The sequence below is a fragment of the Natrix helvetica genome (genome assembly GCF_964273705.1).
Source record: "Natrix helvetica genome assembly, chromosome: 2".
In the NCBI taxonomy this organism is placed as follows: domain Eukaryota; kingdom Metazoa; phylum Chordata; class Lepidosauria; order Squamata; family Natricidae; genus Natrix; species Natrix helvetica.
This window is the reverse complement of record NC_138552.1, coordinates 288,195,441-288,222,855: the sequence shown is the minus strand read 5'-3', so window position 1 is coordinate 288,222,855 and position 27,415 is coordinate 288,195,441. Positions and strand designations below refer to the sequence as shown.

The window sequence follows — 27,415 nt, the reverse complement described above, 5'->3', positions numbered from 1 at the left end:
ATACCTTTAACAATCATGGCCCAAAAAATCACAAGTGAATCACAAGGTCTTTAAGGAGAAATTTCCTACAGTTAGAACAGTTAATCAGTGGAACAGCTTGCCTCCAGAAGTTGTGAATGCCCCAACACTGGAAGTCTTTAAGAAGATGTTGGATAGCCATCTGTCTGAAACAGTACAGGGTTTCCTACCTAGGCAGGGGGTTGGACTAGAAGGCCTCCAAGGTCCCTTCCAACTCTACTATTGTATTGTATTGTATTGTATTGTATTGTATTGTATTGTATTGTATTGTATTGTATTGTATTGTATTGTATTGTATTGTATTGTATTCTCTCATTGCCTTTGTTTGTCAGAAGACACCTGGAAGATCGTATTGACCTCGGGAGGCTGCAACTGTCATAAATTCATGCCAGTTGCCAAGCACTGAATTTTGATCCTGTGACCGTGAGCGATGCTGCGATGATCATACGTGCAAGGACTGGTCCTAAGTCCCTTTTTTCAGTGTCGTAACTTTGCTTACTGAATGAATGGTTGTTAAATCGAGCACTGCCTGTCTAAACAAATCATCTGGTCCTCATCCTAAATGTGGCTAAATTTAATAATGGGGTGGGGTGGTGGTGGTTCTTGGCAGCTTAGCATCGCCCATAAATTCATGTGAGCTAGTTTCAGGTCCAGTGCATTGTGCAAAAACAGAAGAGGGATTTGGTACCCAAATTTTGTACCGCATGAATACGACGATGCGGTCTGAATGCTTGATCTCTCGTCACTGTTGGTCCAATGAAACACATCCTTTGACTCACTCTTCTTATTAGGGCAATAAAAGTCCTGTCCACACCGCTTAGCTAAAAACAGCTTTACTTTCCTCCCCCCTCCATCTTTCAACTAATTCTCCCTCTCCATTCTGCCCCACATTTCCTATCGACATTGGCTCTAAAAGTAAATGATTTCAGGAAAAAGACCGTTAAGTGGTATGACCCATTTTACCCCAGACAGGGAAAAAGCAATTCTGACTCTTTTCCCCCCCTCAAACCCAGAAGCTAAAAGGTTAGCAGAGACCTTGACTTGATCATGATGGAATTCCTTAAAATCTGATTTAAAAGGGGGGGGGGGATCTGTTGACACCGCAGGCTCATAAGCATATTTTTAGCAGAGCTATAGGCGGCAATTGGGCATTTTGTAAATGTATAACCCCCCCATGCAACACACTCATAATTCACTAATGTTTGCTGAATGACAGGGTTAAGTGGCTGCTATTCCCCCTCTCCCACTGCACTAATATATTCCAGATCTGCTCTCTTCCTCCTGCTGGATGAATGTCAAACTGTTGCCTCAGTTGCCTAGATCTAGCGGCAGTTTTCCACCACTTTGTAAAACGATCTTCATTTGTTTCTCTAATTTTTCCCTTGGCCTTTCACTAATCACCAGTCCCATTAAGATTTTGATGGGGTGACTGCTTTCCAGAGACCAGTGATGCCACATCCAGCAGGGTGCTGACCTTCATCCATGAATGCTTGGGAGTCCACTTCCTTTTATTAAGCAGCCCAAAGACCTTCTGCTCTTCTGTTTTAAGCCACTGGGATAAACTTTAGATAGAATAGAATAGCAGAGTTGGAAGGGACCTTGGAGGTCTTCTAGTCAACCCCCTGCCTAGGCAGGAAATCCTACTCCCCTTCAGACAAATGGTTGCCCAGCATCTTCTTAAAAACGTCCAATGTTGGAGCATTCACAACTTCTTATAAAGTGGTATTAACCCTTCACGTGATCTTGATTCTCTCCCTCTGTTGATGCAGCCCAGAACTGTGTTGGCTTTTTTGGCAGCTGCTGCACACGGCTGGCTCATATTTAAATGGTTGTCCACTAGGACTCCAAGATCCCTTTCACAGTTACTACTGTTGAGCAAAGTACCACCTATACTGTACCTGTGCATTTCGTTTTTGTTGCCTAAATGTAGAACCTTGCTTTTTTCACCATTGCATTTCATTTTGTTAAATAGTGCCCAATATTGAATGAAACCTTTCATTGAGGTCTCTCAGACTATCATTTCAACCAACAATATTTATTTTATGAGCACCTACCTCCAAAGGTGGGGAACCGGAGGCTCTAACAAAGAAATTAAATTAAGGAGAATATGGAATTTAAACTAAGGGAAATTGAGAATTAAGGAGAAACTTTCTAACAGTGAGAACAATTAACCAGTGGAACGGCTTGCTTTCAGAAGTCGTGGGGGCTTCATTGCTGGAGGTCTTTTAAGAAGAGACTAGAAAATTATTTATCTGAAATGGTATAGGGACGTGATGGCGAAGCTACGGCAAGTGTGCCAGAGGATTTCTGAGGTCCCTCCCAGCTCTAGATTGATTGATTGAACTGTTGTATTGAACTTTTCCAATAATTCAATGTGTATAGTAGCATTTCTGAAGATTTAACCTGGCTCAGAAGAACGAGCATTAAGTATCTTGATATTGCTAGTCTTCTCGATGTGCTTGAGAAATGGCTGGACAAAGAGACAATCCTTTTGTAAGGATGTAACTTTACACCAGGGGTGTCAAACTCAAGGCCAGAGGGCCGGATCTGGCCCACGGGGCTACCCTGAAAACAGCAAAGGACTGGCCCACAGTGCCTCTGTCAGCAAAAATAGAGTTCGGGAGGGTCGTGAGCTCAGTTTTTGCTGGCAGAGGGTTGTAGGAGGCCATTGCAGCCAAGAACAAAGCTCAGGAGCCCATTTTCTCTTGGGCCACCACAGGTGCCTCCGACATGAGTGACATCAGGCTGGCCATGCCCATTCTCCCCCCCCCTCAAAATCAAACACAACTCTGAGGCGGCCCTCCTATGAAATCGAGTTTGACACCCCTGCTTTACACTCTCTGCCTATCTGGTGCCTCTCAATAAATAGTAACCATAGTTTTTAGAATTCTGGCTTATTTTAGCTGATTAGAGATAGCTACCATGACCCAACAGTCCCAATTTATTCTCTAAATACTCCATACTGGTGCAAAAGTAATTCCCACTGAGCTGGATTACTCTTGAGAAAAGAGTATGGCAGGAATATTTTTCAAGTGCTGGAATAAATAGGAGGGCGTGGCCTATTGTCTCTCATTCCACCGTTCAGAAGAATGAAGTTCCTGGAAAGCAGATTCCAGCTGAATATTAAGTAAAAGTTCCTAACAGGAAGAGCAATTCAATAGCAGAACCAACCCATGATGGTGGCCTCCCCTTCCCAGGATATGTTCAGCCAGATGATGGATGCCCATCCACCAGAGATGTGTTCCTACAGAGTCTATAATTCTATGGAGTCTATAATTCTATGGAGTCTATAATTCTGAGTTCAGTGGGACTTTCTGGAAATTGGGTACCGATATGCAGTTTTAATGTGATGGATGCGGAAAAGGCTTTCATTTAGTGTCACGGTGTCCCAAATGTCTCCTATCAATTGGTCTTTCTTTCAATTCTTCTTGGTTTTGAAACTGCAACCTTGTAGTTCAAATATTTTTAGGTATTTTACAAAGGGTCTGAAGTGTTTCGTCTACCGGAGATGGGCCATTGTCAGAATATTAATCATCCTTAGTTAAAACCAGAATGACTAAATATGATTCCAGCCAGGATGGAATCTCTCTATCGATGATGAGTGGAAGGTTTTCCACTGTAAACATAGCTTTCTCTGCCACCTGCTGATAAAAAAAAAATCTATCATTTTAGGGAACAAAAAATTCGTATCCTAGCAAGCTTTGAAAATCTTTTTAAAACGATGCTTTCTAAAATATCCTCTCTTCTGCAACGAGATAATTAAGAAATGATGATGGCATCTACCTGGAAAATATGGACAATTTCGGAAATCAATGCAGGCAAAAGGAACAGAAACAGTTGTCAAATGACAAGATGCAAATGATACAAACACAGTTCAAAACGAAGTTCAAAACAGTTTTTTTTTATTATTATTTTTTCTGAGACAAACACATTGATTTTCTGGACCACAGTAGAGGATGGAAACCTTTCACAAACTTATTTATTTGAAAATACAAATATAAAATTATACTTTCCACATCTGTGATGTGAGAGACCCCCATCCATGTAGTATTTTTACAACAGGGCTTCAGAAAGCCATACACAGAGACCTGAAAGATGCTTGATATATATAGATACACGTGTATATATATATCTATATATATATATACACACACGTGTGTGTGTTTGTGTGTGTGTGTGTGTGTATATATATATATATATTTATATACGTATATAAAAAATCACTACCAAAGTTCGCATCAGTTCATACTAAAATATAAAAGGAAGGGGTTAGGCCTGGCCACTGTGTCACTGCTGATTAAATACCTTTATAGGCTCCCTTCTCCAGCAAGGTCTGTCCAAATATGTTGGGATTCTGAGAGCTGAGGCCCCAGCGTAGTTGGAGGGCACCTGGCTGGGGAAGGCTGACAATTTAGAATTATCTGAAAATGCTGAAACTTTACATTGGGTTTACTGATGGGATTCCAAGACATGTACAACATATATAATGAGATTATCTGCTATCACTAGAATTCAAAATGATACATCCCACGTGTGATGGCTTTATATACAGAACACAGGTTATATATAGTATGGGTGACTTCAGTTTGCTTTTTTTTTTGTTTTGAAACAAAATTCTGTAAAGACAATACATTCTGATTGTTTGGTTACTGGCGAACAAACAGCTTTGCTTCGGAACATTAAATTTTTTATTTTTTTTGGTAGAATTCTTATTACAGTATTAAAGTATTGCTTAGCTGGCAGAATCTCATGTAGTGCTTGCACACGGTGAGAAATGGATTGGAATTAGATTCTGCACCCTTTATGAAACGTCTACAGTGTATTGATGCAGATTTTTTTTTCCTTGAATCTGCCAGTGTGTCTAAGGCCCCCGTCACTCAAAATATAGTTAGACCAGCTTCAGTCTGCTTTTCCATCCATTTTACTTGGCAGGAAAAAAACACAAACAAACCCCAAACCAAAAACAAGTAGGAAACCTTTCAAGCAAATACACTAAGGAGTAAAAAATAAGTAGTTAGTGTTTTTTTTTTTTTGTAAACAATTTTATATGCAATATATATATATTATATAACCATGGCTGACATTTGAGGAAAAATGTAGTAAAACTATATTGCTTTAGTCTTTTTGTGTGTGTGTGTCTTGCATTGAATTAGATGGAAAATGAAAGAGGATGTTTTTGGTGACTGGAGTCCCTAGTCCACATTCATACTCCAGACTGAAAGAGCTGTGCGGGGTTAATGGCCGGGTGGAAAAGTAAATTAAAAGTCTGTACACCTTTCAGGTCATTATTATTTACCAACAATTATCCAATGATTCAACTAGCCTAGCAGGATGTGTCACATTCATCAGCTTGCGTATATATACTGCTGTACAAGAGAAAGAAAAATTACAGCAAGAGAGCCATGCTACCTTAAAGTCCAAGCTACTAATTCAAATCAAAAGAAACATTATGCAAATAGGAAATTTAAAAAAAAAGGGACAGGTTGCTCTTTGTTTTAATCAAGTCAACTTCCAACTTAAAATTGGATGAGAAGTTGTTTTTTCCCCCTTTGGTGGGAAGAGAAACAAGACAAATTAAAAACTTCAACAGCCTAGGGGTGAAATTCTGGCCCTTTTGTTCAAGTAAGTAGCAAAAAAACCCCTAAAACAAAACAAAATATATTTCACTATGTTACGTGACTTCTAATTTTTTAAAATCCTTCTGACACCTCTTACTGGGTTTCTGATATCCCGATTGCTTTATTAATATATAACTTGGTTTGAGGCACAAAATAGCATTTTTGCAATGCTCTCCATGGAAATGCAGAAAGCAGGGGTGTCCAACCTTGGCAACTTTAATTCCTGTGAACTTCAACTTCCAGATTTCTCCAATTATGCTAGCTGGGAGATTCTGGGAGTTGAAGTCTGCAGGTCTTAAAAGTTGCCAAGGTTGGACATCCCTGGTGTAAAGTATCTACTGTTGTATACTAATGGTGCGTTTGGCACCATTGAACTGCCTTTTGCTAACTCCCAAAAAAGAGTATTCACAAGATGATGGGGAGGGGGGAGGGGATAAAAGAATCAAGATGGAGTCCACAACCATGTGATCAAAGCCCCAACCATCGCGAGGTACGTACAAATGGAGCAGGGCTACGATCATTTGGTTGTGGTGGATGCCATCTTGAATTTTGCTTCCTCTCTGCAGACATCCCCCCTCCCAAAGGCAATCTTTTTCAAATGAGGTTCAGAACAGTACAATGCTGGGATAGCAATGTATGTCTCTTCTCTTGACTAAAATGAAACGTTGCAGGTGAACGGTCTGCGTTTAAAATTAATTTCCCCAAATGGAAACTAATTCTCAAATCTTTTAGTATGGACCTCTAGATGGATGAAGGAAGAAAATGAACCTTACTCTAGGCAGTCACCTAAAAAATATACCAGGTTCCACACAACTTGTGCTCTGGGCACCCAGAAGGTATATAACTATCTAAAACATATTCACAGAGATTATCAACTTTTCTTCGGAGTATTCTTTCTTTTAAAAAAATACTTTTTTTCCTTCTCTTTGCAAAATCTTTTCATTATACCATGCCTCCCTTTTTTATTTTAAAAAATAAACTAAAAAAATCCAGTTTTGCATATCTAGCATTAGCATTTAAGGTAGTATGGCACACCCCTTTTTTTAAAGTTGAAGGGTGGGGGAATCTGCAAAATGCTGCAGTAGTTTTGCCAACATTTATTTTCTTTCTTTCTTTCTTTCTTTCTTTCTTTCTTTCTTTCTTTCTTTCTTTCTTTCTTTCTTTCTTTCTTCTATATTGTGAAGCCTTTGGTTAGTTTGAAACCACATGAGATCAGCAGAAAGTAAAAGAGCGAAAAAAGAAATTAAATAAAAACAAAAACCTGCCCCCAAATTATTAGCATTTCTTTTTGCCTTAAATAAGAGAAAGTTCTATCCTTACTGGTCCTAAATCTGAATAACTACATCTATGTATTTAACCTTGATTACAATACAACTACAATATGTACTGGAAGAGGAAGAGAAGAGAAAGGGTATGTGTGGAAGGGTGTCACTATACTAGAATCAGGACAGCACTCTTACAAGATAGTTATTTTTATACATTATTAACATACAACAATGATCAACAAAGAATCTTCTATGAGGTGCCAGAGAATGAGGAAGGAGGAGGAGGAGAAACACACATGATAGTCTACAGTACAGGCACACGTTCCCAGAAACTCCACCAAGGAAGCTCTGTGAAAATCCAAGAGAGCTCCATCATTTAAAAAGAAATCCACCCCCAGGAACTCCTGCGCATGGATGGCGTCTATCTTGATTAAAATGTAATCATAATTTTAAAAAAAATCCCTGACTTTTTTTTCTCTCCCTCATTCTTTTTAATTTTTATTTTTTGTAAAAACACACTCGAGTCTCAGGGAATTAGTTTGCGATTAATTCCTTCTATTTATTTCATTTCATTTTTATTACTTTTTTTTTTTAGTGTACTACTTGATCAAGTCTCAATAACTTTAAAAAGCGTCCAGCATTCTTGGCTTTTAAACCTGGTTGTTTTTTCGAAGAATAAAATAAAAACTTAAAACATACAACAGCCGTCCCCCCTCCAGCAAAACACCTCATTTTTGCTGTTAATTTTAAAAATTGATGGGGGGGGGATAAGATTCTTCCCCTCCTCCTTACAGTTTGCCTTGTGGTGCCTCCGTGAGTGATCGAAGATGCTTTGCTGTAACTTGTCTATTGAACATCTATGTTAGCCTACTGTTTAGTAAAATTTTACAAAAATAGGAGTGCAGCAGCTTTTTTTTTTCTCTTAACAAATGTCTCATTCAGTGTCTTATTCTGGCTGTACCTAGAGTACCAAATTTATAAACGTAACAATTTAAAAAAATATTAATAAAACTTGTCAATATTAATGCTTAAAAAAAGAATATATCCACACTATAGTTATGCTTGTAATATCACCTACTGTGTTGTACTTGGAGTTGCTGTTGCCAGCCTATTTGACCCATATTTAAAAAAATTAAATTAAAAAATATCCTTCATAAGTCTCCTCCCCAGCAGAGGACCAATATATATAACAGCCAAACATTAAACATGTGCAAATCGGAAATTGTCAGTTTTCCCCTACCAGTCACAGTGCAATGATGGTTTTTATACATTTTTTTTTCAAATCTGTTTTCATCTACAATAAATTAAGCTTCTCTTGCCTCTAGGGTGACAAACTTGTAGCACTGAGGTATTCATAACGATTTGTTTAAAATAAACCTTTGCCTTTTTTTTTTTTTTCTAATTTGTGAATTAGAAAAGAATGGGGAAAAAAAGGATGGGTTAAAAAAAAAAGGTGAGAAGATGCGTGCTTTAACTGCCCCTCCCCACAGCTGGGAGCTTCCAAGACATCAAGAACTGGCTTGGCGCAAAGGCTGCAGGCCACGGAGGGGGGGCTGACGGAGATGGATGGACAGTCAGGTGATCTAAATGGTTAAAAAAAGTGTGCTTGAAACTTTAAATACCTTTTAAATATTAAAAACGTAGCTTTTTCAATCTTGGGAAAAGCAGGGTTTCTTTTGTGTTTTTTTAAATTAAAAATGTAACTAGACTGTTACTACTTTCAAAGCTGTGCACAGAGGTCTAGTTAAAATGCTGGTATGACGCTAGTACAGTTATAAGGTCTAACATCTACAGAGCAAGCTAAAACAGTGTTGATCTAACTGCTACGGGCCAGCTCTGGCAGTCGATCTCACAAGTTTAAAAACATTGGGGCACAATCCAGCGGAAATGTTCCCTTGCGTGCGTGCGGCTGGCGAGATCAATGGGAATTGAGTGAGGGACCTCAACGCCCTCATGTGTTTTCCATTCATATAAAAAGTCTTGCAGAAGAGAAGATTCCCGTTAGGATGTGTGCCCCAAATGTTAATCTTCCGTTCAGTACAGAAACTGCCTTAATCTGACTCCGTTCACAAAAATATTACAATTTCTCTGCTTTAATAGTTTATATGCAAGTTAATGGAATTGTATTTACAGTATTACTATTTGTTTAGATTTCACAATTTCAAAAAACCTTATCGCCTCTTTTTTTTTTAACAAAAAAAAAATGCACTTATAGAAAAAGGACACAAAAAACTTTGTAGTCCTTACTTTATTGCCGAAAATAGATATAATTAGGTTAACTAATAAAAAGAACTGCTAGAGATCCTGCTACTAAGCCAGCCTCCTATTTCCCATCCAGCATAAAAAGAGAGTATTTCCACTTACTTTTCTCGCTTGCTCTAATTCTAAATTCAGCGTGTGCTAAATTCCACCTGAAAAAGCCTTTTCAACTTCAGAATTGGTACCAATAAACTGAAAATCATGTTACCATTTCAGCAACAAAATTACATAAAAAGAAAGAAATAAGAGAAAGGGATTAAAAAGCAAAGCAAAGAAACCTTTAAGATTATAGAGTATGGTTAGGGTTTTCCTAAATACGCAAAGTAGCAGATCTACTTTGATTATAAACCTATGTCAAAATACTACAAAAAAGTGATTAAAATAGATCTCAAAGGGGGAAAAAAAACATCAAGAAAAATAATAACATGAACAAAAATGGATTATATATATGTACACATTTGTTTTAAAAAGCTGTTGTTCTATATAGTACAGCAGGTTCATGAGATGATACCGATTTTGGACAACCCATATCCATTGAGTGTCACCTCCAGTTTGTGTGGGTTACTGATGATGGTGCAATGGTCAAAGTCTGAAGACGTGTCACCTAAACATGGAACCATTCAGAAACTTCGCCCTGTCTTGCCTGGACATCCAGATATACTCTACAGTGAATGAAAAGATAAAGAAAAAGAGAAATGCAATGGTTACGTTCTGACCTTTAGAAAAAATGCATCTTGTAAGTCCAAGCAGAGACCCAAATGAGGTGTTCAACCTGATAGCCCATGTTCTGGCCTCACACAAGTTCTACTCCACATTTATTTCATGTGTTAGATTTGTATTTAACGGGTTCCGGCAATACATTGCACCATAAACTAGTCAAATTATCTGCATCTACACAACAAGCTGCTCACAGCCTGTATCAATTGCTCCTACAGGATCACCATAGGAGAAACTCCCTATGATTCCATACTTCAGGGAGGAGAGTCGAAGCCAAGAGCTTCTCAGGGGCAGCCCCAGTGCTGTGGAACTGCATCCTTGAGACCAGGCTGGCAATCTCATGGCTGGCTTTTAGGTAAAGGTAAAGGTTACCCTCGCACATATGTGCTAGTCGTTCCCAACTCTAGGGGGCGGTGCTCATCTCAGTTTCATAGCCAAAGAGCCAGGGCTTTCTGAAGATGTCTCCATGGTCATGTGGCCGGCATGACTAAACGCCAAAGGCGCACGGAAGGCTGTTACCTTCCCATCAAAGGTGGTTCCTATTTTTCTACTTGCATTTTTACAGGCTTTGAACTGCTAGGTTGGCAGGACAAATAATGGGAGCTCACTCCGCTACGCGGCGCTAGGAATTCAAACCGCCGAACTGCCAACCTTTCTGATGGCCAAGCTCAGCGTTTTAACCATTGAGCCACTGCTTCCGCTAGCTGGCTTTTAGAAGGCTATTAAAATCTAAACTGTCAAGGAGGGCGACCCTATTGTGCCATCTTTTACTTCTGTGCTTTCTATTTTTGTTGTTATTCTTATAGTACATTCTGCTCATTAATGTTACAATTTAATTTATTTCTGTTCCTTTCATTATGCCACACAGATGCTCTAATTTTTGCCTATCATGTAAAACTGCAGAGAATCAAAAGATGGTAGCAGGAGACGAATTCAATAAGCAAATTTAAACGTGGTCAGGCGGCTTGGAGGCCTAGCAGTTGCTTTGGCTGAGCATGCCAAAGGAGGAAGGAAGATGCCGAAGGGTGGCAAGGGGCAACAGAGGTAGGTGCAGAGTGCAGGGTGGTTTCCAGCAAAAAAAGGAGGGGGGGATTTGGGAGTGGATTCAGACCTATAACCATCTGATTAGCTTAAGGACCACCATAAGAAACAGTTTAAAAAAAATCAGGTCTGGTCACAAGGTGTCTGAACTTACGATGCCAACAACTTGCAAGAGAGATTCCAGGCCCAATTGTGGTAGTACATTAAGGACTGCTTGTGTACGCATTTAAAATGAAGCATGGGAAACAGTCCTGAGTTATGTCAAATTGGAGCGGGAGATTTTAATTTATACTTCGAAACTTCCATTTCAATATTCAGCCTGATCGGACTGTGCAGAAGTATTGTCATCTTCCTAAACTGGTGCCATTCTACCCAGACGAGTCAAAATTCAAGGTATCCAGAAATATACCAAGTTGTGGAAGGACCGTGTCTATCTGTGTGTCTGTGTGTGTGTGTGTGTTTTCTATGTATGTGCGTGGGTCTATGCGTGCATGAACTCTGATGGCAAATAACTTGGACAGAAAGATTGATGAAATTAAAAGTTCCCTCAACAGAATATTATTTAAAGATCTAAACTAGACATGGTGGATCAATCCTGGGCATCAGTGCAGACAGTGGCAGCAATGATTAGTTTGAAGCTGGGATTTTCACAGGAAATTCTGGTTTTACAAATGAAGGTTGCTTTGTTGAAACCATGTCAAAAGAGCACAATGACATATGATGGTTTTCTGAACCAGGCTCAGATGAAAATAATTAAGAAATTATCTGCTTGGTAAGTCCACCATTTCATTTTCCAGGCTTGTAGTATTGTGAGCCAAAACAAATGGAGCAATGTGAAATTAGAAGTGATGTGCAACTAATCCATGATGGATTATACAGTGTATAAACTGCAGCATGAAGAATCTTTTAAAAGGTTTGGGTTACGTTGCATGATGAGAACAACAACTCGGTTATAGAAGAACTAGTTCTTCTGTGAATGTCACAAATACTCAGTTTCGATGGCTTGAACAAATACCTTCAATAATAAATGCGAATAATTTATGAAATCCAGTGTGAATCCCAGAGAAGCCATAATCCTCCCGGTCCTTTTGTTCATTAATTCATTAATTCATTTCAAACGCACCACAGTGAGCTACAAGAAACATTTTCCCTACCTTCAGACTTAAGCTTCCCATATCAAGAAGCCCCCTGGGAAACTTTTATAATATAATGGTGTACAGAAGATCCTGGCAAAAGTAATCTGAGCTACAGTTTCACTGTAACACTCCGACAGAATTTCAAGCCACAGTCATTTTAGCTGGTGTTGGTTGAAAAGTTGACTTTCAGCTAGGCTCTCTCTGGGAACCTTTGGTAGGTAGCCTTGATCTTAAGCGAGACTTTTAGACCTCAAACATGATGGTGAAAAATCCCTGGAGTGCATGTCTGAGCATCTAATCTCAACTTCTCTCCTGCACACTCTTCTCAGGTAACAGTGACAGATGTGAAATTCCCATGCTGAGGAGATGGATTGTTCCAGTTAAAATATATATTAGAATCAGCTTTTGAATAGTTATAATGCATCCTTTCCTGAGGCAACAAACATCCTCAAAACAAGGGTAACAAAGAAGGGTGAACAAGTCATGGAAGCTGTGGTTTATCTTGCCCGTGAATGTCTTGGCACCCACTGTCTTTTTCCTTTGTGAAAAGTAACACCAAGGGCATTTTCTTGGCTTGCCAATCTTTATTATGGCTTTATGAGGGGAGTGCGTACAGCATGTTAATTGGTTAAACAATGTTCTCACCTTATGACTCTGTTTAACATTTCTCTATGCTAGCAACAAGAAATTATTGGGACCTGCTTTTGAGGGTCATTAGCAGACCTAATTTTTGGCATAAAACAAGAGACCAAATCTGTTTACATCAGCATTAATCAGGAACAACACACCTTGACCCCTACAAAAAGTGTGTGCATATCATGCATGCGATAGAGGGACATAAGCCCTTTTTACCCTGAGGTAATTTTTACATTTTCCTGCCTGCTTCCTTACATTTCAGTCCTGCAGAGTCCTACCAAAGCCATACCTAAGTGACTCGGTAAGTTTTGTACATTCTGGCTTCATTATGGTGTATCGGCCACATAGCAACACATGAACTGAATTTGGTGAATGTCACAAATACTTAGTTTCAGTGGATTGAAGAAGTACCTTCCCCAGGAGAAGGCACAACTATGAAATCCTGTGTGCTCCCCGCAAATGGGTCTCAGTTGCCCTAAGAACAGGGAACGACGATTACCGTATTTATCGGCGTATAACACGCACTTTCCCCCCCGAAAAATAGGGGGCAAATGATGTATGCGTGTTATACGCCGATATACGCCAGGCGATATACGCCAGGTGCACAGAAAAGGATCACGGAGCGCTTCGCCCCAAAAGCAGCTGCTTTTCTGTGCGCCTGGCGTTTAAAACATCCGGCTATCTATCTAAACGCCAGGCGCACAGAAAAGGATCGCGGAGCGCTTCGCCCCAAAAGCAGCCGTTTAGATAGATAGCCGGATGTTTTAAACGCCAGGCGCACAGAAAAGGAGCTGCTGTTGGGGCGAAGTGCTCCGCGATCCTTTTCTGTGCGCCTGGCGTTTAGATAGATAGCCGGATGTTTTAAACGCCAGGCGCACAGAAAAGGATCGCGGAGCGCTTCGCCCCAACAGCAGCTGCTTTTCTGTGCGCCTGGCGTTTTAAACATCCGGCTATCTATCTAAACACCAGGCGCACAGAAAAGGATCACGGAGCGCTACTCAGCGGGGTGTGGGCAAGAGGAGGAGAGAATGGATGAGCCGTCTCTCCTCTCCCAGACACCCGACTAAAACACTTTCTTTCGCCCGCGGAAGAGCTCGGGCGGGCGAAAGGAAGCGCTTTAGACAGCGGGGTGTGGGTGAGAGGAGGAGAGAATGGATGAGCCGTCTCTCCTCTCCCCGGACTCCCGACTAAAAGTTAATAAAAAAAAGGAAGGAGGGAAGGATGGAACTGGAAGGGAGGCAGGGAAGGAGGGAGGGAGAAAGGAAGGATAGGAGGATAGGGAAAGAGGAAAGAAGGCAGGCAGGCAGAAGGGAGGGAGGTGCAAGGAAGGAAGGAAGCATAGATAAGCAGGAGGGAAAGAAGGCAGGCAGGCAGGAGGAAAGAGGAAGGAGGGAACTGGAAGGGAGGCAGGAAGGAAGGGAAGGAGGAAGGGAGGGTGGAAGATAGTAGCAGTGAAAGCAGCAGTGTTCATAGTTGCTTTTACTGTCCTTTTACATTATTTACCTTATAAGTGGTAATAATATTAATAAAAAAAAAGTTCTGAGCTACCCTTATTTTGCTTCAAAGTTCTTTATTTGAAATTTAAATTTTTTTCCTGAAATTTCCCTCTTAAAATGAAGGTGCGTGTTATACGCCTGTGCGTGTTATACGCCGATAAATACGGTATTTCCCAAAGCATCATACCTTTTAGAAGCTTTTAAAGATCTTAATTTGATTGTGACCAGCTCCTTCCACCTTTTCCCACATTCAGTGAATTGGGTTCATCTTCACACATGAAAAATGCGTTTGCTTCAGCAATCATACTTTTAATTTCATGCTTTGATTTGGAAATTAGAATTCATGCAGTAGATCGAGTACATGGTTAAAATTAGCAACGATTTCTCACATTTTCCTGACATTATCTTGGTTATGGCTCTATTTTAAACTAAATGTTTATAATTGGAAGTATTAAAAAAATACTGTGTTATAAGAGCAGGAAACGAGTGGGGATCCAGAATATACATTACTGTAATAAGTGTTTTTTTAAAAAAATCTGTTGAAATTTAATTCCTAATTTTCATGATTGTTCTTTTAAGAACAAATCACATGTACTGTGCTTACAGTCTTTAACATAAAAATGAATTAGTTTTTCAAAGCATTACAATTTTAAAAAGAATTTCTTTCAAATTCACATGACTAAGTAGATTTCCCCTCAAACATCCGAGTAACCCCCAGTATTTAGAATTGGTTTAAATCATCATAAAAATTTTAATTGCTGTAAGCACTATTTTATCCAGAATTGCTTCAGGATACCTTTCAAGTTTCCAGCCCAAAAAGTTGATTTTAAAATGTTTAAGAAAAATAAATAAATAAATAAAGGAAGAATAAAGCCATCAGAATTTAACCCCCCTCCCCAACAAGAGGGAAGGGATATAGTAGAAAATATAAATGCTATATATTGATATACCTCCATTTGAGATGGCAACCAACCCTGTGTAACGTTTCAGTGGTATCCATTTGTAAAAGCCGTTGCAATCAAAGGCCCCTAAAATTGTACAATTGCAATTGTTACTAATATCATACAAGGGAAGAGATGATTTTATTTACTGCTTTGCATGAATTATCAAAAATTATCAAGTATTGGTGTTGCTAGCATGAATATTGTTGCCATCTGTTCTTGCTCACGTAATTTGCAAGCTCAAATTGAAGGGTGCTGAAAAGTAAACTGCTGTTAGTAAAATGGATGGCATAAATGTATTAAAAAGGCAGACAACTGTTTGAAAGAAATATTAGAGATGAAATTAAAGAGACAGCTCTGTAGACACAAAATAATTTAAAAGACTACACCGGTGCAGACAAAAGATAATGCTGACTGCGGCGTGATTCTTTAGAAAAAAAGACCACAGCGAAGGTCAGCAGCACGCACCCTTTTCGAAAACAATCCAATCATTTTCTATAGGTGCAAAATGGAAACGAGGGGTGTTGTAAGCGGTGGTAGATGGCAGTTTAAATTGATGTAGGTCTTATCAGAATAATCTGTATTTCATCACATTCCATTGGTCCAATGGGATTTACCAGTAACCCAGGTGACATTACAAGGGGAAAGAAATGAAACAAGTATATTTGGGTTATTTTTTTTTTTAGCAAGTAAAATAATTTGAGGAACTTGTCTGCATTTTTGAGACAAAATAACCCAACTACGGGCATGCGTGTGGATGTGCATGTGAAATTTTTCGAAGTTGCTTTAAAATCATTTTATTAACTAGTTACGGAGATACTAGCAGGGCATTCATGCTACCACACACAATTTGAAAACAGCAGAATTAGAGGAAATGAACATTGCATGCAAAATTTGCACTCCCAAATTAGTATCCCCCTCCCCCCCCCAATTAGTAATTGCACCATGTTAATGTTCAACGTTGTTGTTATTCATTTGGGAAAAGGTATGTTGCACAACGTGCTAACCTTCCTGTGAATAATTAGGGCCCTTCAAGTTTAATTCACATTATATGAAGCAACTTAGAACTGAGGAGAAACTTCCTGACAGTTAGGACAATTAATCAGTGGAACAGAAGTTGCCTCCGGAAGTTGTGAATGCCCCAACACTGGAAGTCTTAAAAAGATGCTGGATAGCCATTTGTCTGAAACGGTATAGAGTTTGCTGCCTAGGCAGGGGGTTGGACTAGAAAACCTCCAAGGTCCCTTCCAACTCTGCTATTGTATTGTATTGTATATTTTCCCTACTACCCTTTTGCTTGGGATTATTAGAACCATTCTCAAGGGAGAGATACAGTTTAATTTGGCCATGTGTTTAATTGGCTCTTAAAGTGCAGGGCATGGCCACTTCCCCTGCTAAATAGTAGACCAATGCTTCAGTTCTAACCTGGCTAAGAAGAAAGTGGGCATTCAATGCGCACAGTGCAATTATAGGCCGTCCCTTCTTTCCCATGTCAAAGTCATCAGAGTGTTTCTATAAATGACGCAAATGTCTATGCATACATCAATGAATTTAATACAGAAATGTGCCTTGAGGAACACTCTGAGCTACAGATGCAGGCGTTGCCAATGAGATACTTTGAGTTACTTAAAATTAGCTCAGTGTACAATCTTTATTTGTTGCTTGGGTTCCTTCTGAAAAGCTCACCTTTTTTTTTAACAGGATTCCAACATAAACATTAAAACATTGGTAATCCTTGACTTACAACACTTCATTCAGTGACCATCCAAAGTTACAACAGCACTGAAAAAAGTGACTTATGACCATTTTTTTGACACTTACATCCGTTGCAGCATCCCCATGGTCACGTGATCAAACATTCCTATTTAGGACGGTCACAGCGTCCTGGGATCACGTGATCCCCTTTCGTGACCTTCTGACAAGCAACGTCCATGGGGGAGCCGGATTCACTTAACAACTGGGTGACTCACTTAATGACTGCAGCGATTCGCTTAACCACTGTGGCAAGAAAGGTCGTAAAATGGGGCAAAACTCACTAGCAAATGTCTCACTTAACAACAGAAATGTCAGGCTCAATTGTGGTCTTACGTCGAGGAGTATCTGAAAGATGAATCATCTGGCCAAGTTTAGGGTAGAGAATTTTTGCAGATGTTCTTAAAGAAAAGGACACCCCCTCCACGAGAAAGTGTGCTCTGCAGCTTGATATATCTGTGTTTTCCCTTTCCATTGGCATAAATACAGTATGTTAAATTGGCATCTCTCAATTCTATGTAACTGAAATACGGGAATCCAATACACATCCAATTACTGGCAAAAAAAAATTCTGAATGTGGGGTCTGGCTGAATGAGGTTTTTAGCAAGTTCAGAGAAACAGTTTGCTTCTCTTATCAAAATGGGAGTCCTCTGTATAGATCATGTGTGTCTGTGAATAAACAGATTCAAGGTAATGTTCAATTCATAGGACGGGGCCCCAGACCGTAGTCGCTTTGAAAGGTTCCATAGGAGAGCATTGCAGTGCCAACAGATTTTATTCACTCTAGAGCTTCTGCAAGAGAAGAAACAGACAAAGACAAAGAGAGTTACTTACAGCAATTCCATGCCCAAAGCCAGAGCCAGGCTGGGGGCTGGCAGCACTTATGTAGTTACCCACACCGGAGTCTTGACTGGCTGTACCGTAGAGGTCTGCAACTGGACCCGGGCTGTTTGCCCCTGGAAATCCTCCAGGCCGGGCTGGATTGGAGCCTGCCGGGGAAGCGGGTGCGCCAAAATTCGGTTGAGCACTGTAGCTATTCAAGACTGGTGTGCAGAGAATAAAGCTGGGTATGAGGCCAGAAGCTGAGCATGCAGAGTTATTACAAAGCCAAACACTGATAAAAACAGCCTAGGTCCAACTTCTAACACTTAACCAAGGCCATGCGATAAGAGAGCAAGTACTCAATAAAAGTCAGCCCATACTACTAAGAAGCTTAGAGCTCCAAATATAGAGAAATATGGAGAGAGAGAGAGAGAGAGAGAGAGAGAGAGAGAGAGAGAGGAAAAAAAATCATTCAACACACTACTGCAACCAGAGACTGTATAGGTGGTCAGTTTCACCAAATTATCACAAAAAAAATATGTATTTTCTGACATCTGATTTGATGCTCATGCAGTAGTAAAATGGGTTTTCTAGATCTGGGCACGTTGAGACAGCATTCACATCCCATGCAAACTACAAAGGAACTAGTTTTAGACTACACATTGTGTTAATATTGATATTAATGTTGACAGCAGAGAAAGCAAATCACACTTAGAAAAACTTTTTCGGGGGTGGGTGGGGTGGGGGAAGGAGCGGAATCCACTGAAAACTTTCAAACATTACATTTCCCCACCACCACTCTTTTACTACGGAAGAGACGTGAAGGTTTGGAGGTTTGAAATGTTTTTTTCTTTAAATAAAAACAAACAAACAAATGATAATGTAATGGAACACTTGGGAGTGTTTGATATACGTAAGAGGAGTAGTTTTGTTTCCCTTCCCCCTTCTAGGTGGGAGAAATGAGTGCCTTTCTCCCTCTCAAGCTATTAATTAGCTAGAATATAAAGAGGAATGAGTAGCCAGAAGCTGAATAAGTCTGCATCCTGAAACTTAATTATTTCCAAAAAGAAAACATATAAATTGTAATAAGACAATCCCTACAGCTGGAACATCTTAGGCAGTTCACTTTCATGACTGTTTTTGTAAAGGGAATTAGATTAGCAAGATTGTCAGGGAAAGCACTGAACTGTTCGGTGTTTACCTCAGAAAGACAGAGAGAGAGAGAGAGAGAGAGAGAGAGAGAGAGAGAGAGAGAGAGAGAGAGAGAGAGAGAGAGAGAGGAGGGAGAAAGAGAAAACTGCTGGAGACCCAAATCCTGCTATCTGTATATGCTAAGAAGAGCAGAGCTGTTTTCTTCAGCTGATTGTTCATGACCTTTCAAAATGTATGACTTAATTATGAAATCAACTTTTCTGCCACTAGTCTATCTATAATCCCTCGAGATGACGGTACTTGGATATATAAAACAACAACAACTAAGAGGAAGGATACCTCTCTGGTCATGGCCCTGCCTCACAACACAACTGGGTCAAGGGTGCTATACAGAAGTATGGCCAAAAAAAAAACCCCCCAAAAAAAACCCTGGTCCAATTCGTGCCTGTGATGGTGGGATGGAAACTCTGCCTGGCTTGATGGGCATTGCACTAAACATAAAAACAGACAGAGCTTTGATGGCCCTGTCATCTTACTCTGATCTAGGTTTCCCAAGAGCATGAAGCAAACTCCTTGTCCTGACAAAAAACCCTTTCATTAATTTACTGTAAATTTTGCTCATTCACATCCAGCAAAGTCTTTCAAGGGAGGATTTACAGTCACAGACCTTATCTGGAGAGCTGACAGGCCGATATCTGCAAAACTTGGCAAGGAGTCTCGGAGAGTCACGAACCAATTAAGCTAACTAATTGTCTCCCGCAAACTCCACTCCCCTTTTGCTCCTCTTTCATTTCCTCTGGGAGAGGCCATTCATCGTCCATCTGTGGCCTTACTCCCAAGTTGACCCTTGTTCTTTAGCTGTTCCCTTCGTCTGACCATTCTGTGCATGTGCACACAGGGAATAGGCTCCAGCTGTTCTTCTGCCTCACTGATATCTGACTCCGAAGGCAGCTGATAACTGTCAGACGGCTCTGGCCCGCTCTCTGCCTCCGACACAGAGCCCTCATCAGAGCCTTCCCCAGACTCCAGGACTGGCCCATCTTTCTCTTCAACCTCCTCGCTGTCCGAATCTGCTGCCAGCTCTGCTGGCGGGCCAGAATACACCTTGACTTTTCAACTACATGACATTCTTGGAACTATATGAAGAGAGCCAGAAAAAGGAAATAAATCTCTAGAGATCTGAATTTATCCCAGTTGGACCCAGCACACACAAAGAGTTTAACTAACTACACCATCAGTTATATTATGAAAATGCCGAAGCCCATTTAGTTCACACATTTTGTTGAACCGATCCTTCGAAGGAAAGAATCAAAGAGCAGCGACAAAAATGGCAAGTCTCATCACTTCCAAATTCATTTCAAAAGCTGGTTAGTGGGGAACAACACATTTCCCTAAACCCTGGTTGGCCAGCCAGGCATCCGTTGGAACGACTTGGCCACCTCAGTCAATGAGAAGGGAGACACTGCAACCGGGTGCTCCCACAACCAGAAAGAAAGGAACTAACTGGGTTAGATCTGTTGCAGGGAAGCACTTTTTAAACATACATTTTAGGCAAACAAACACACATGCGAGTACTTTGATTTTCTTTCCATTCATGAAAGAAGCAAGTTTCCCAAACAAGTTAACAATATGGCATGTAAGTCTGATCCTTCCAACTTTCCTCCCTCCGTATGCTGGCTCGGACAAGTTATTACTGTACATTTGAGGTAAAGGCCTATGGTATTTCACATTAGTTCTCTGTCTGCTCTTTGCCAAAGTCAGTTATTCAGACTCAAGGAGCAAAGGAAATTCTGCAAGTATGCACATCTGCTGGGAAAATTTTCAATCTCTTAACAGCCACCTCCATGGTTAGAAAAAAAATCCGCATAGCTGGTTGGGGATGAAGCAGATCTAGTTCAACGTATAGCAATTTCCTGAGCAATGTGCCATCTATGGTTAAATGACTAGTGTTTGCTTGGTAGAGGGCAAATGGGAAGGGTTGCCTGTTCTGAGAGAGAGGGAGAAACAGACAGGTAATCCCCGACTTACAACTGCTCACTTAGTGACCATTCAATGTTACAACAGACCCTCCCCAATCTTTGAAGTTATGATGGCTGCACACACCACCCCAGGATCACGTGATCACATAGAATAATAGAGTTGGAAGGGACCTTAGAGGTTTTCTACTCCAATCCCCTGTTCAGAGTGTCTGGCACGATTGGCAGCCAGCTCAGTTTCATTGCAACTGACAGCATCCCATGGTCACATGACTGCAATTTGTAACTTTTTTTTTTTGCCATTTTCTGGAATTTACTTATAGTTTCTGGCAAACAACAATCCCCCCCCCAACTCATTGCAGAAAATTGATTTGATTAACAGCTGCAGTGTGCCCTTAGCCACCCCAAAAAAATGTAAAAAAGAAAAAAAAAGGGTCTGGCCTCAGCTTACAACGATAAGAAACGGGCTCAATTCCAGTCGTAAGTCGAGGACTAACTGTAGTTTACAGAGAGATGGGGGAAATCCATGTGGTGACACTGCTTACATCTGACAAGAGGAAAAGGTGAACAGGATCCAAGCGGGGATTAAAAAAAAGGAATAACGTAACCACTCCATTGGGCTTGGCTGCACTGGAAAAACAAAGCCGTTTTAAACGATGTTGAAGATTAAACGTCAACTTTTTTTCCCGTTCTCAGTCATGAAGAAAAACATCCAGCTGAGACATTCAGAGGCCTTTTTATTAAGTTGCTGGAGCAGACTTTTGTTTTCCAGTTCAGTAAAGTAGATATTGGCCATGCTGACAGCTCACCAGAAGGCTTTCCTTTGCCAGGCGAATGAACACGTTGGCCTCGGAAAGCAATGACATGCCCAGGCACACATGGGCACCACATGGAGGCAGCTTTAAATCGCACCATATGGACGCCGTGCTTGGTTCGAGCGGAGGAGAACCTCCTCGTGACGCCAGACAGTTCGGGTAAGATGGCAGCTCAGCTTAACGCTCAAAGTCTGAGGCAGAAAGTTTCAGGTAAAATGGGCAGGTGGGTGAGGAATGATATTTTTCCTTCTTCTATTGCTTAAAACAGAGGTCCCCAAACTTGGCAACTTTAAGACTTCTGGACTTCAACTCCCAGAATTCTCCAGCCAGCTGGCTGGAGAATTCTGGGACTTGAAGTCCACAAGTCTTAAAGTTGCCAAGTTTGGAGACCTTTGGCTTAAAAGAACCTGTGATTTCATGGCCCCCCAAGGTCCTTCTTCCTAAAGAACACAAGGAAGGTTTCAGTGACTGACCTGCTCTTTCTCCATCTTTGCTTAAGATAACCACTGCTATGGTTGCAGTGAGATGCAAGTGGAAGCTTTTCTTCTTTAGGTTGGGTGTGGTACAATTTCATGTGTTAGCACAGGTGCAAATGAGGAATCGTGGCCTTCTTGAAGGTAGGAATAAGAATAGTAGCCAGGAGAGACTGGGAAAGACTGCCCTGCTTGAGGTGGAGATGGAAGGAAATAACAAGCGGATGCTTATTGGAACTTAGCGGGATTGTCTCCCCATCTATTTAATGCCCTGGTTTTACGGACGTTGTTGATAAGCTAAAGTATTTTAATGTTATAAAAATACTTTGACACTATGGCCAATCATATGACCCTTTAAAAAAAAAATCAATTGTCCAATTTTAATATCTGATGGAAAGAGGTACCAAGTGGTCAGGAATCCCCTCATTCCAGAATTAGACCTAAATTCAATTAACATGCTCAGTTAAGAAAGTTTGCACCAAGGAAAAGGCAGCCATGCTTCCATCTCTTCTCCCAAATGACCTCTGGCATCTTCATCCCCATAGCTGGGCCACCCATTTGTGGTGTCACGGAAATCAAAGTAGCCTCATTTACTTCAGTAGAGTTGCTCACTAAGACGCCAAGAACAATACATTGCCAAGTTGACCATTTGAAGGAAAGTAAGAGTGAACACCTAGGGATGTATATATATTTTTTATTCCTCAATCTTTCCTCCCCCCCCCCAATCCCTCAATCATCCCATCCCTCAATTATTGTAATTTCCTCACAGAACTACAATTCAGAGCTAACCATATTGGTTCCAGGGTCTGTTCTATTGCACTGTCAATAGTTGGTCATTTGTCTAAGTTGTTGTATGCCACAAATTAAAAGTGTTTACTTAAAATCGGGCTTGGGGATGAATATTTATTCTAACAAAGTGGAAAATTATAGCTTGGAGATATGTCGATGAAGATTCTCAGTCGTCCAGGTGGAACTGTCTGAAGGTTGAGTCATGCCAACTGGACTTATGGTCTTGTTGGTTGTGAGACGTTTCGCTGCTTCTTCAGCCTGAAGAAGTTGGTAAAAGGGAATCTGAGCAGGCAAGAAGAGTCGTTGGAATCTGCCAGCTCCTTATTTATTTATTTATTTATTATTCACACTTATAGACCGCCCCCTCTCCCGGAAAGGACTCGGGGCGGTGTACAGTCACTAAAATACATTCTAAAATACATACATAAACAATTAAATTAATACTGGTGAAGGAGGTTATGAGACTGTAATCGAATAATAAATATAATACGTTAAAAGCCTATAAACCCTTAAAACCCAATTAAAATAAATAAATCCCGGGAGGTAAAACTAAGACGGCGCCAGGCCAGCTGATTGAAATAGGTGAGTCTTTAACTTTTGCCGGAAGGAGCGGAGGTCGGTGGTGGTTCGAATGTCTGGGGGGAGGTCGTTCCAGAGGGTTGGGCCCATCACAGAGAAGGATCTACTCCTAGGTGTCGCCCGCTGGCATTGCCTGGCAGACGGCACCAGGAGGAGCCCCTCCCTGTGTGAGCGGATAGGTCGCAGGGACGTGTGTGGTAGGATGCGATCCTGCAGATAACTAGGTCCTCTGCCATGGAGCGCTTTAAAGATGGTAATCAATACCTTGAAACGCACCCGAAAGGCTACAGGTAGCCAGTGCAGCTCGCGCAGGAGAGGTGTTACGTGGGAGTAACGAGTGCTTCCCATAATAGCCCGCGCGGCCGCGTTCTGAACCAGCTGCAGTCTCCGGATGCGTCCCAAGGGAAGCCCCATGTAGAGAGCATTGCAGTAGTCCAGGCGAGATGTCACCAGCGCATGAGTGACCGTGCGCAGGGCACTCCGGTCCAGTAGGGGGCGCAATTGGCGCACCAGGCGAACCTGGTGGAATGCCCCCCTTGCCACGGCTGTCACATGGTCCTCCATTGACAGCCGGGCATCAAGGAGGACACCCAAATTGCGCGCCCGCTCCACAGGGGACAACTGTTCGCCCCCTATGGCCAGCGATGGAGTCAGCTGGCTGAACCGAGGTGCCGGCAACCACAGCCACTCGGTCTTGGAGGGGTTGAGTTTGAGTCTGTTGTCCCCCATCCAGACCCCGACGGCCTCCAAACACCGGGACATCACTTCGACAGCCTCGTTGGGGTGGTTTGGGGTTGAAATATACAGCTGAGTATCATCAGCGTAGAGGTGGTATTCAACCCCAAAACCACGGATGATCTCACCCAGCGGCTTCACATATGCGTTGAACAGGAGAGGCGAGAGGACCGACCCCTGTGGCACCCCACAAGTGAGTGGCCTCAGGGACGACCTCTGTCCCCCTGTCAACACACATTGCTTCCGGTCAGAGAGGTAGGAGCCGAACCACCGCAAAACGGTGCCTCCGACTCCCATCCCCTCCAACCGGCGCAATAGGATACCATGGTCGATGGTATCAAAAGCCGCCGAGAGGTCTAATAGGACCAGGATAGAGGAGCAACCCCTATCTCTGGCCCTCCAGAGATCATCGACCAACGCGACCAAGGCTGTCTCGGTGCTGTGCCCGGGTCGGAAGCCGGACTGGCGTGGGTCTAGATAATCGGATTCGTCTAGGTGTCGTGGGAGCTGCTGCGCCACCACATTCTCAACAACCTTCGCCACGAAGGGAAGGTTGGAGACTGGACGATAGTTAGCTAGCTCCATTGGGTCGAGTGAAGGCCTCTTGAGCAAGGGTCTCACCACCGCCTCTTTCAAGGCGGTTGGTAAGTAACCCTCACCCAATGATGCGCTCACCAGGCCCAGGAGCCAGCCTCGTGTCACCTCCCAGGCTGCCAGTACCAGCCAGGAGGGGCACGGGTCCGTTAAACAAGTGGTGGGTCGCAGCCGTCCACGCAACCTGTCCAAATCCTCGGGGGCAACAGAGTCAAACTCCTCCCAGAGTGGTCTCTCAAGACTCGCTGTTGGCGGCTCGTCTGGTCCACTGACGGAGGTCCACCCGCTCCGGATCTGATCGATTTTGTCCTGAAGATATTCCCCAAACTCCTCTGCTCTACCCTGTAAGGGTGTCTCCCGCACCCTCTGCGATAGAAGGGAGCGAGTCACCCTAAACAGGGCGGCAGGGCGGTTATCCGCGGACGCAATAAGAGCAGCACAATGTCTACGTTTGGCCGCTCTTATTGCCACAAGGTAAGTCCGCAAATAGGCTCTTACCTGTGTTCGGTCAGATTCGGAGCGTGAGGACCTCCACCTGCTCTCTAGACGTCTCCTGTGGCGCTTCATCACCCTAAGCTCCTCAGTGAACCAAGGAGCCCGGGTGGGTCGATGCCGCAGGAGAGGTCGCAAAGGCGCAACCCGGTCCAAGGCCCCAGTCGTCGCCCTATTCCAGGCAATCACTAGGTCCTCGGAGCGGGAGCGGGACAAGGCTACAGGTATTGGCCCAAGCTCCGTCAGGAATCTATCAGATTCCATCAGGTGCCTGGGGCGGTACCAGTTTATAGAGTCTGGTTCCGCCTCCTCGCGGTGGGGGATAGCGCCAGGGAAGTCCAGCCGGAGGGATGAGTGGTCTGACCATGACAGGGGCGTGATAACTAAATCCCCTATTCCCAGATCACTCGTCCACTGTTCAGATACAAAAATGAGGTCCAGTGTATGGCCCCCTTCGTGAGTGGGGCCCTGCACTAATTGGGTCAGGTCCATGGCCGTCATGGAAGCCATGAACTCCCGGGCCACCTCGGAAGCCGCTCCCATCGACGGCAAGTTAAAGTCCCCCATGACCAAAAGTCTGGGAGTCTCAACTGCCGTCGCTGAGATTAGCTCGAGGAGCTCGGGCAGGGCTGCTGATGCATAGCGAGGAGCCAAGTATACAATCAGCAAGCCCCACTGCCTCCCTGGGCCCCAGTTCACACCAAGGGACTCACACCCGGGTATCTTAGGGGTATTTCAGGCACGTCTCAAAGTACCACACACTTGGGAGAGGAAACCCTGAAGGGCGGGGATACCCCTAAGAATTGTTCAGAGTTGGCACATCCCAACGATTCTCTGCCTACTCAGATACCCCTCAAACCATTTTTTCAGGCTGAAGAAGCTGCTTGAATGGGAAATCCAGTTGCCACAATTCAACTTCCAGATGGTAGTTTGGAGACCGAATCTTCCTTTCTTCTCCCAAAGGTGTTTTTCCAAGAGGCAACTGAACTTTCTGGAAGAAAGTTTATTTACCTGAGACTTCTCAGGAAACAACTACTGAATGAAAAAACTGCTGGTGACCTTCTACCGCTACACCGCAGAGAGTATTTTAACTTACGTCTGCGTATGGTTTGCCAATTGCACAGGGGCAGATAGGACAGCACGCCAGAGGGTTCATGTCATTGCCTAGAGCAGTGATGGGGGACCTTTTTCGCCTCAGGTGCCAAAAGCATGCGTGCGCATGCTGTCGTGTGCCCACCCCATAATTTAATGTCCCCCCCACCGTGCCCCCGCGCATGCACATGTGACATCTCCCCCCGCTGCCCCATGCATACGCACATGGATTTCTTGGAGCCCAGAAAAGGAGAAAACGGCCTGAACCAGTGAACTGGTACGAACCGGCCGAATGGCCTCCAAACTTTCCTGTCCATGTAACCCCATTTCCTTGGTGCATCTGACCACAGTTAAATGTGGCTGCAAACTTTGCAATCTGCTTGACAAGCAAGGATTTGAAGGCAACTCAAAACACCCCCCCTCCCTTTTTTAAAAAAGCTGAAAGCGCAGTTTTGGGCCTGGAAAGCCTCCTGCAACAACCTGGAAGCAAACCCACCCTGCAACTGTTGGAAGGCTGAAGGAAGCCTCCACTGAGGAAGCACTGCGGGGCCAGGCCATTCATATTCACATGCAGCCCGCCACATCGCTACACAATGTGAGTGCCCCCCCCTGCGCATGTGCCTTCCCGCACATGCTTGCACGTCCTCCAGCCTGGCCCTCCACAGAGGCCCAAAAATCGGCTGGCCAGCTGGAGGCACTCGTGCATGTGCAGGCGTACTGGAGCTGGGCTGGGGCGGCTGGCATGCCCACAGAGAGGGCTCTGCATGCCACAGGTTTGCTATCATGGGCCTAGAGGATCATTGGTTGCCCTCTTCCCTCCTCTTGGAAGAGCTTTCTAGCTCCCGCTGCCTTAAGAAAGTTCAAAACATCCTTAAAGATCCATCTCATCCTAGGCACTTCTTTTTTTTTTAACTATTACCATCTGGCAGACGGTACAGGGCAATAAAAACAAATAGCTGAAAAATAGCTTCTATCCCAGGGCAGTCACTATACTGAATTATATGGTATAGTGCAAT

General features: G+C 42.7%; 1 protein-coding gene across 9 annotated transcripts in view; it reads right to left on the bottom strand.

Annotated features, from left to right (window-relative positions):
* Positions 1-3,903: 3,903 nt before the first annotated feature.
* Positions 3,904-27,415, bottom strand: part of MSI2 (musashi RNA binding protein 2) — a 689,288-nt gene continuing 665,776 nt past the window's right edge. For 5 of the 9 annotated variants that reach the window (XM_081945332.1, XM_081945333.1, XM_081945334.1 and 2 more), the window contains 3 exons: positions 17,715-17,923; positions 15,137-15,214; positions 3,904-9,822 (listed from right to left, as the gene is read on the bottom strand). In XM_081945332.1, the coding sequence (XP_081801458.1) occupies positions 15,173-15,214; positions 17,715-17,923 (251 nt within the window). In that variant the 3' untranslated portion in view covers positions 3,904-9,822; positions 15,137-15,172. The remainder of the gene's footprint in view (positions 9,823-15,136; positions 15,215-17,714; positions 17,924-27,415) is intronic. The other 4 variants (XM_081945337.1, XM_081945338.1, XM_081945339.1 and 1 more) reach the window with 2 other exon arrangements.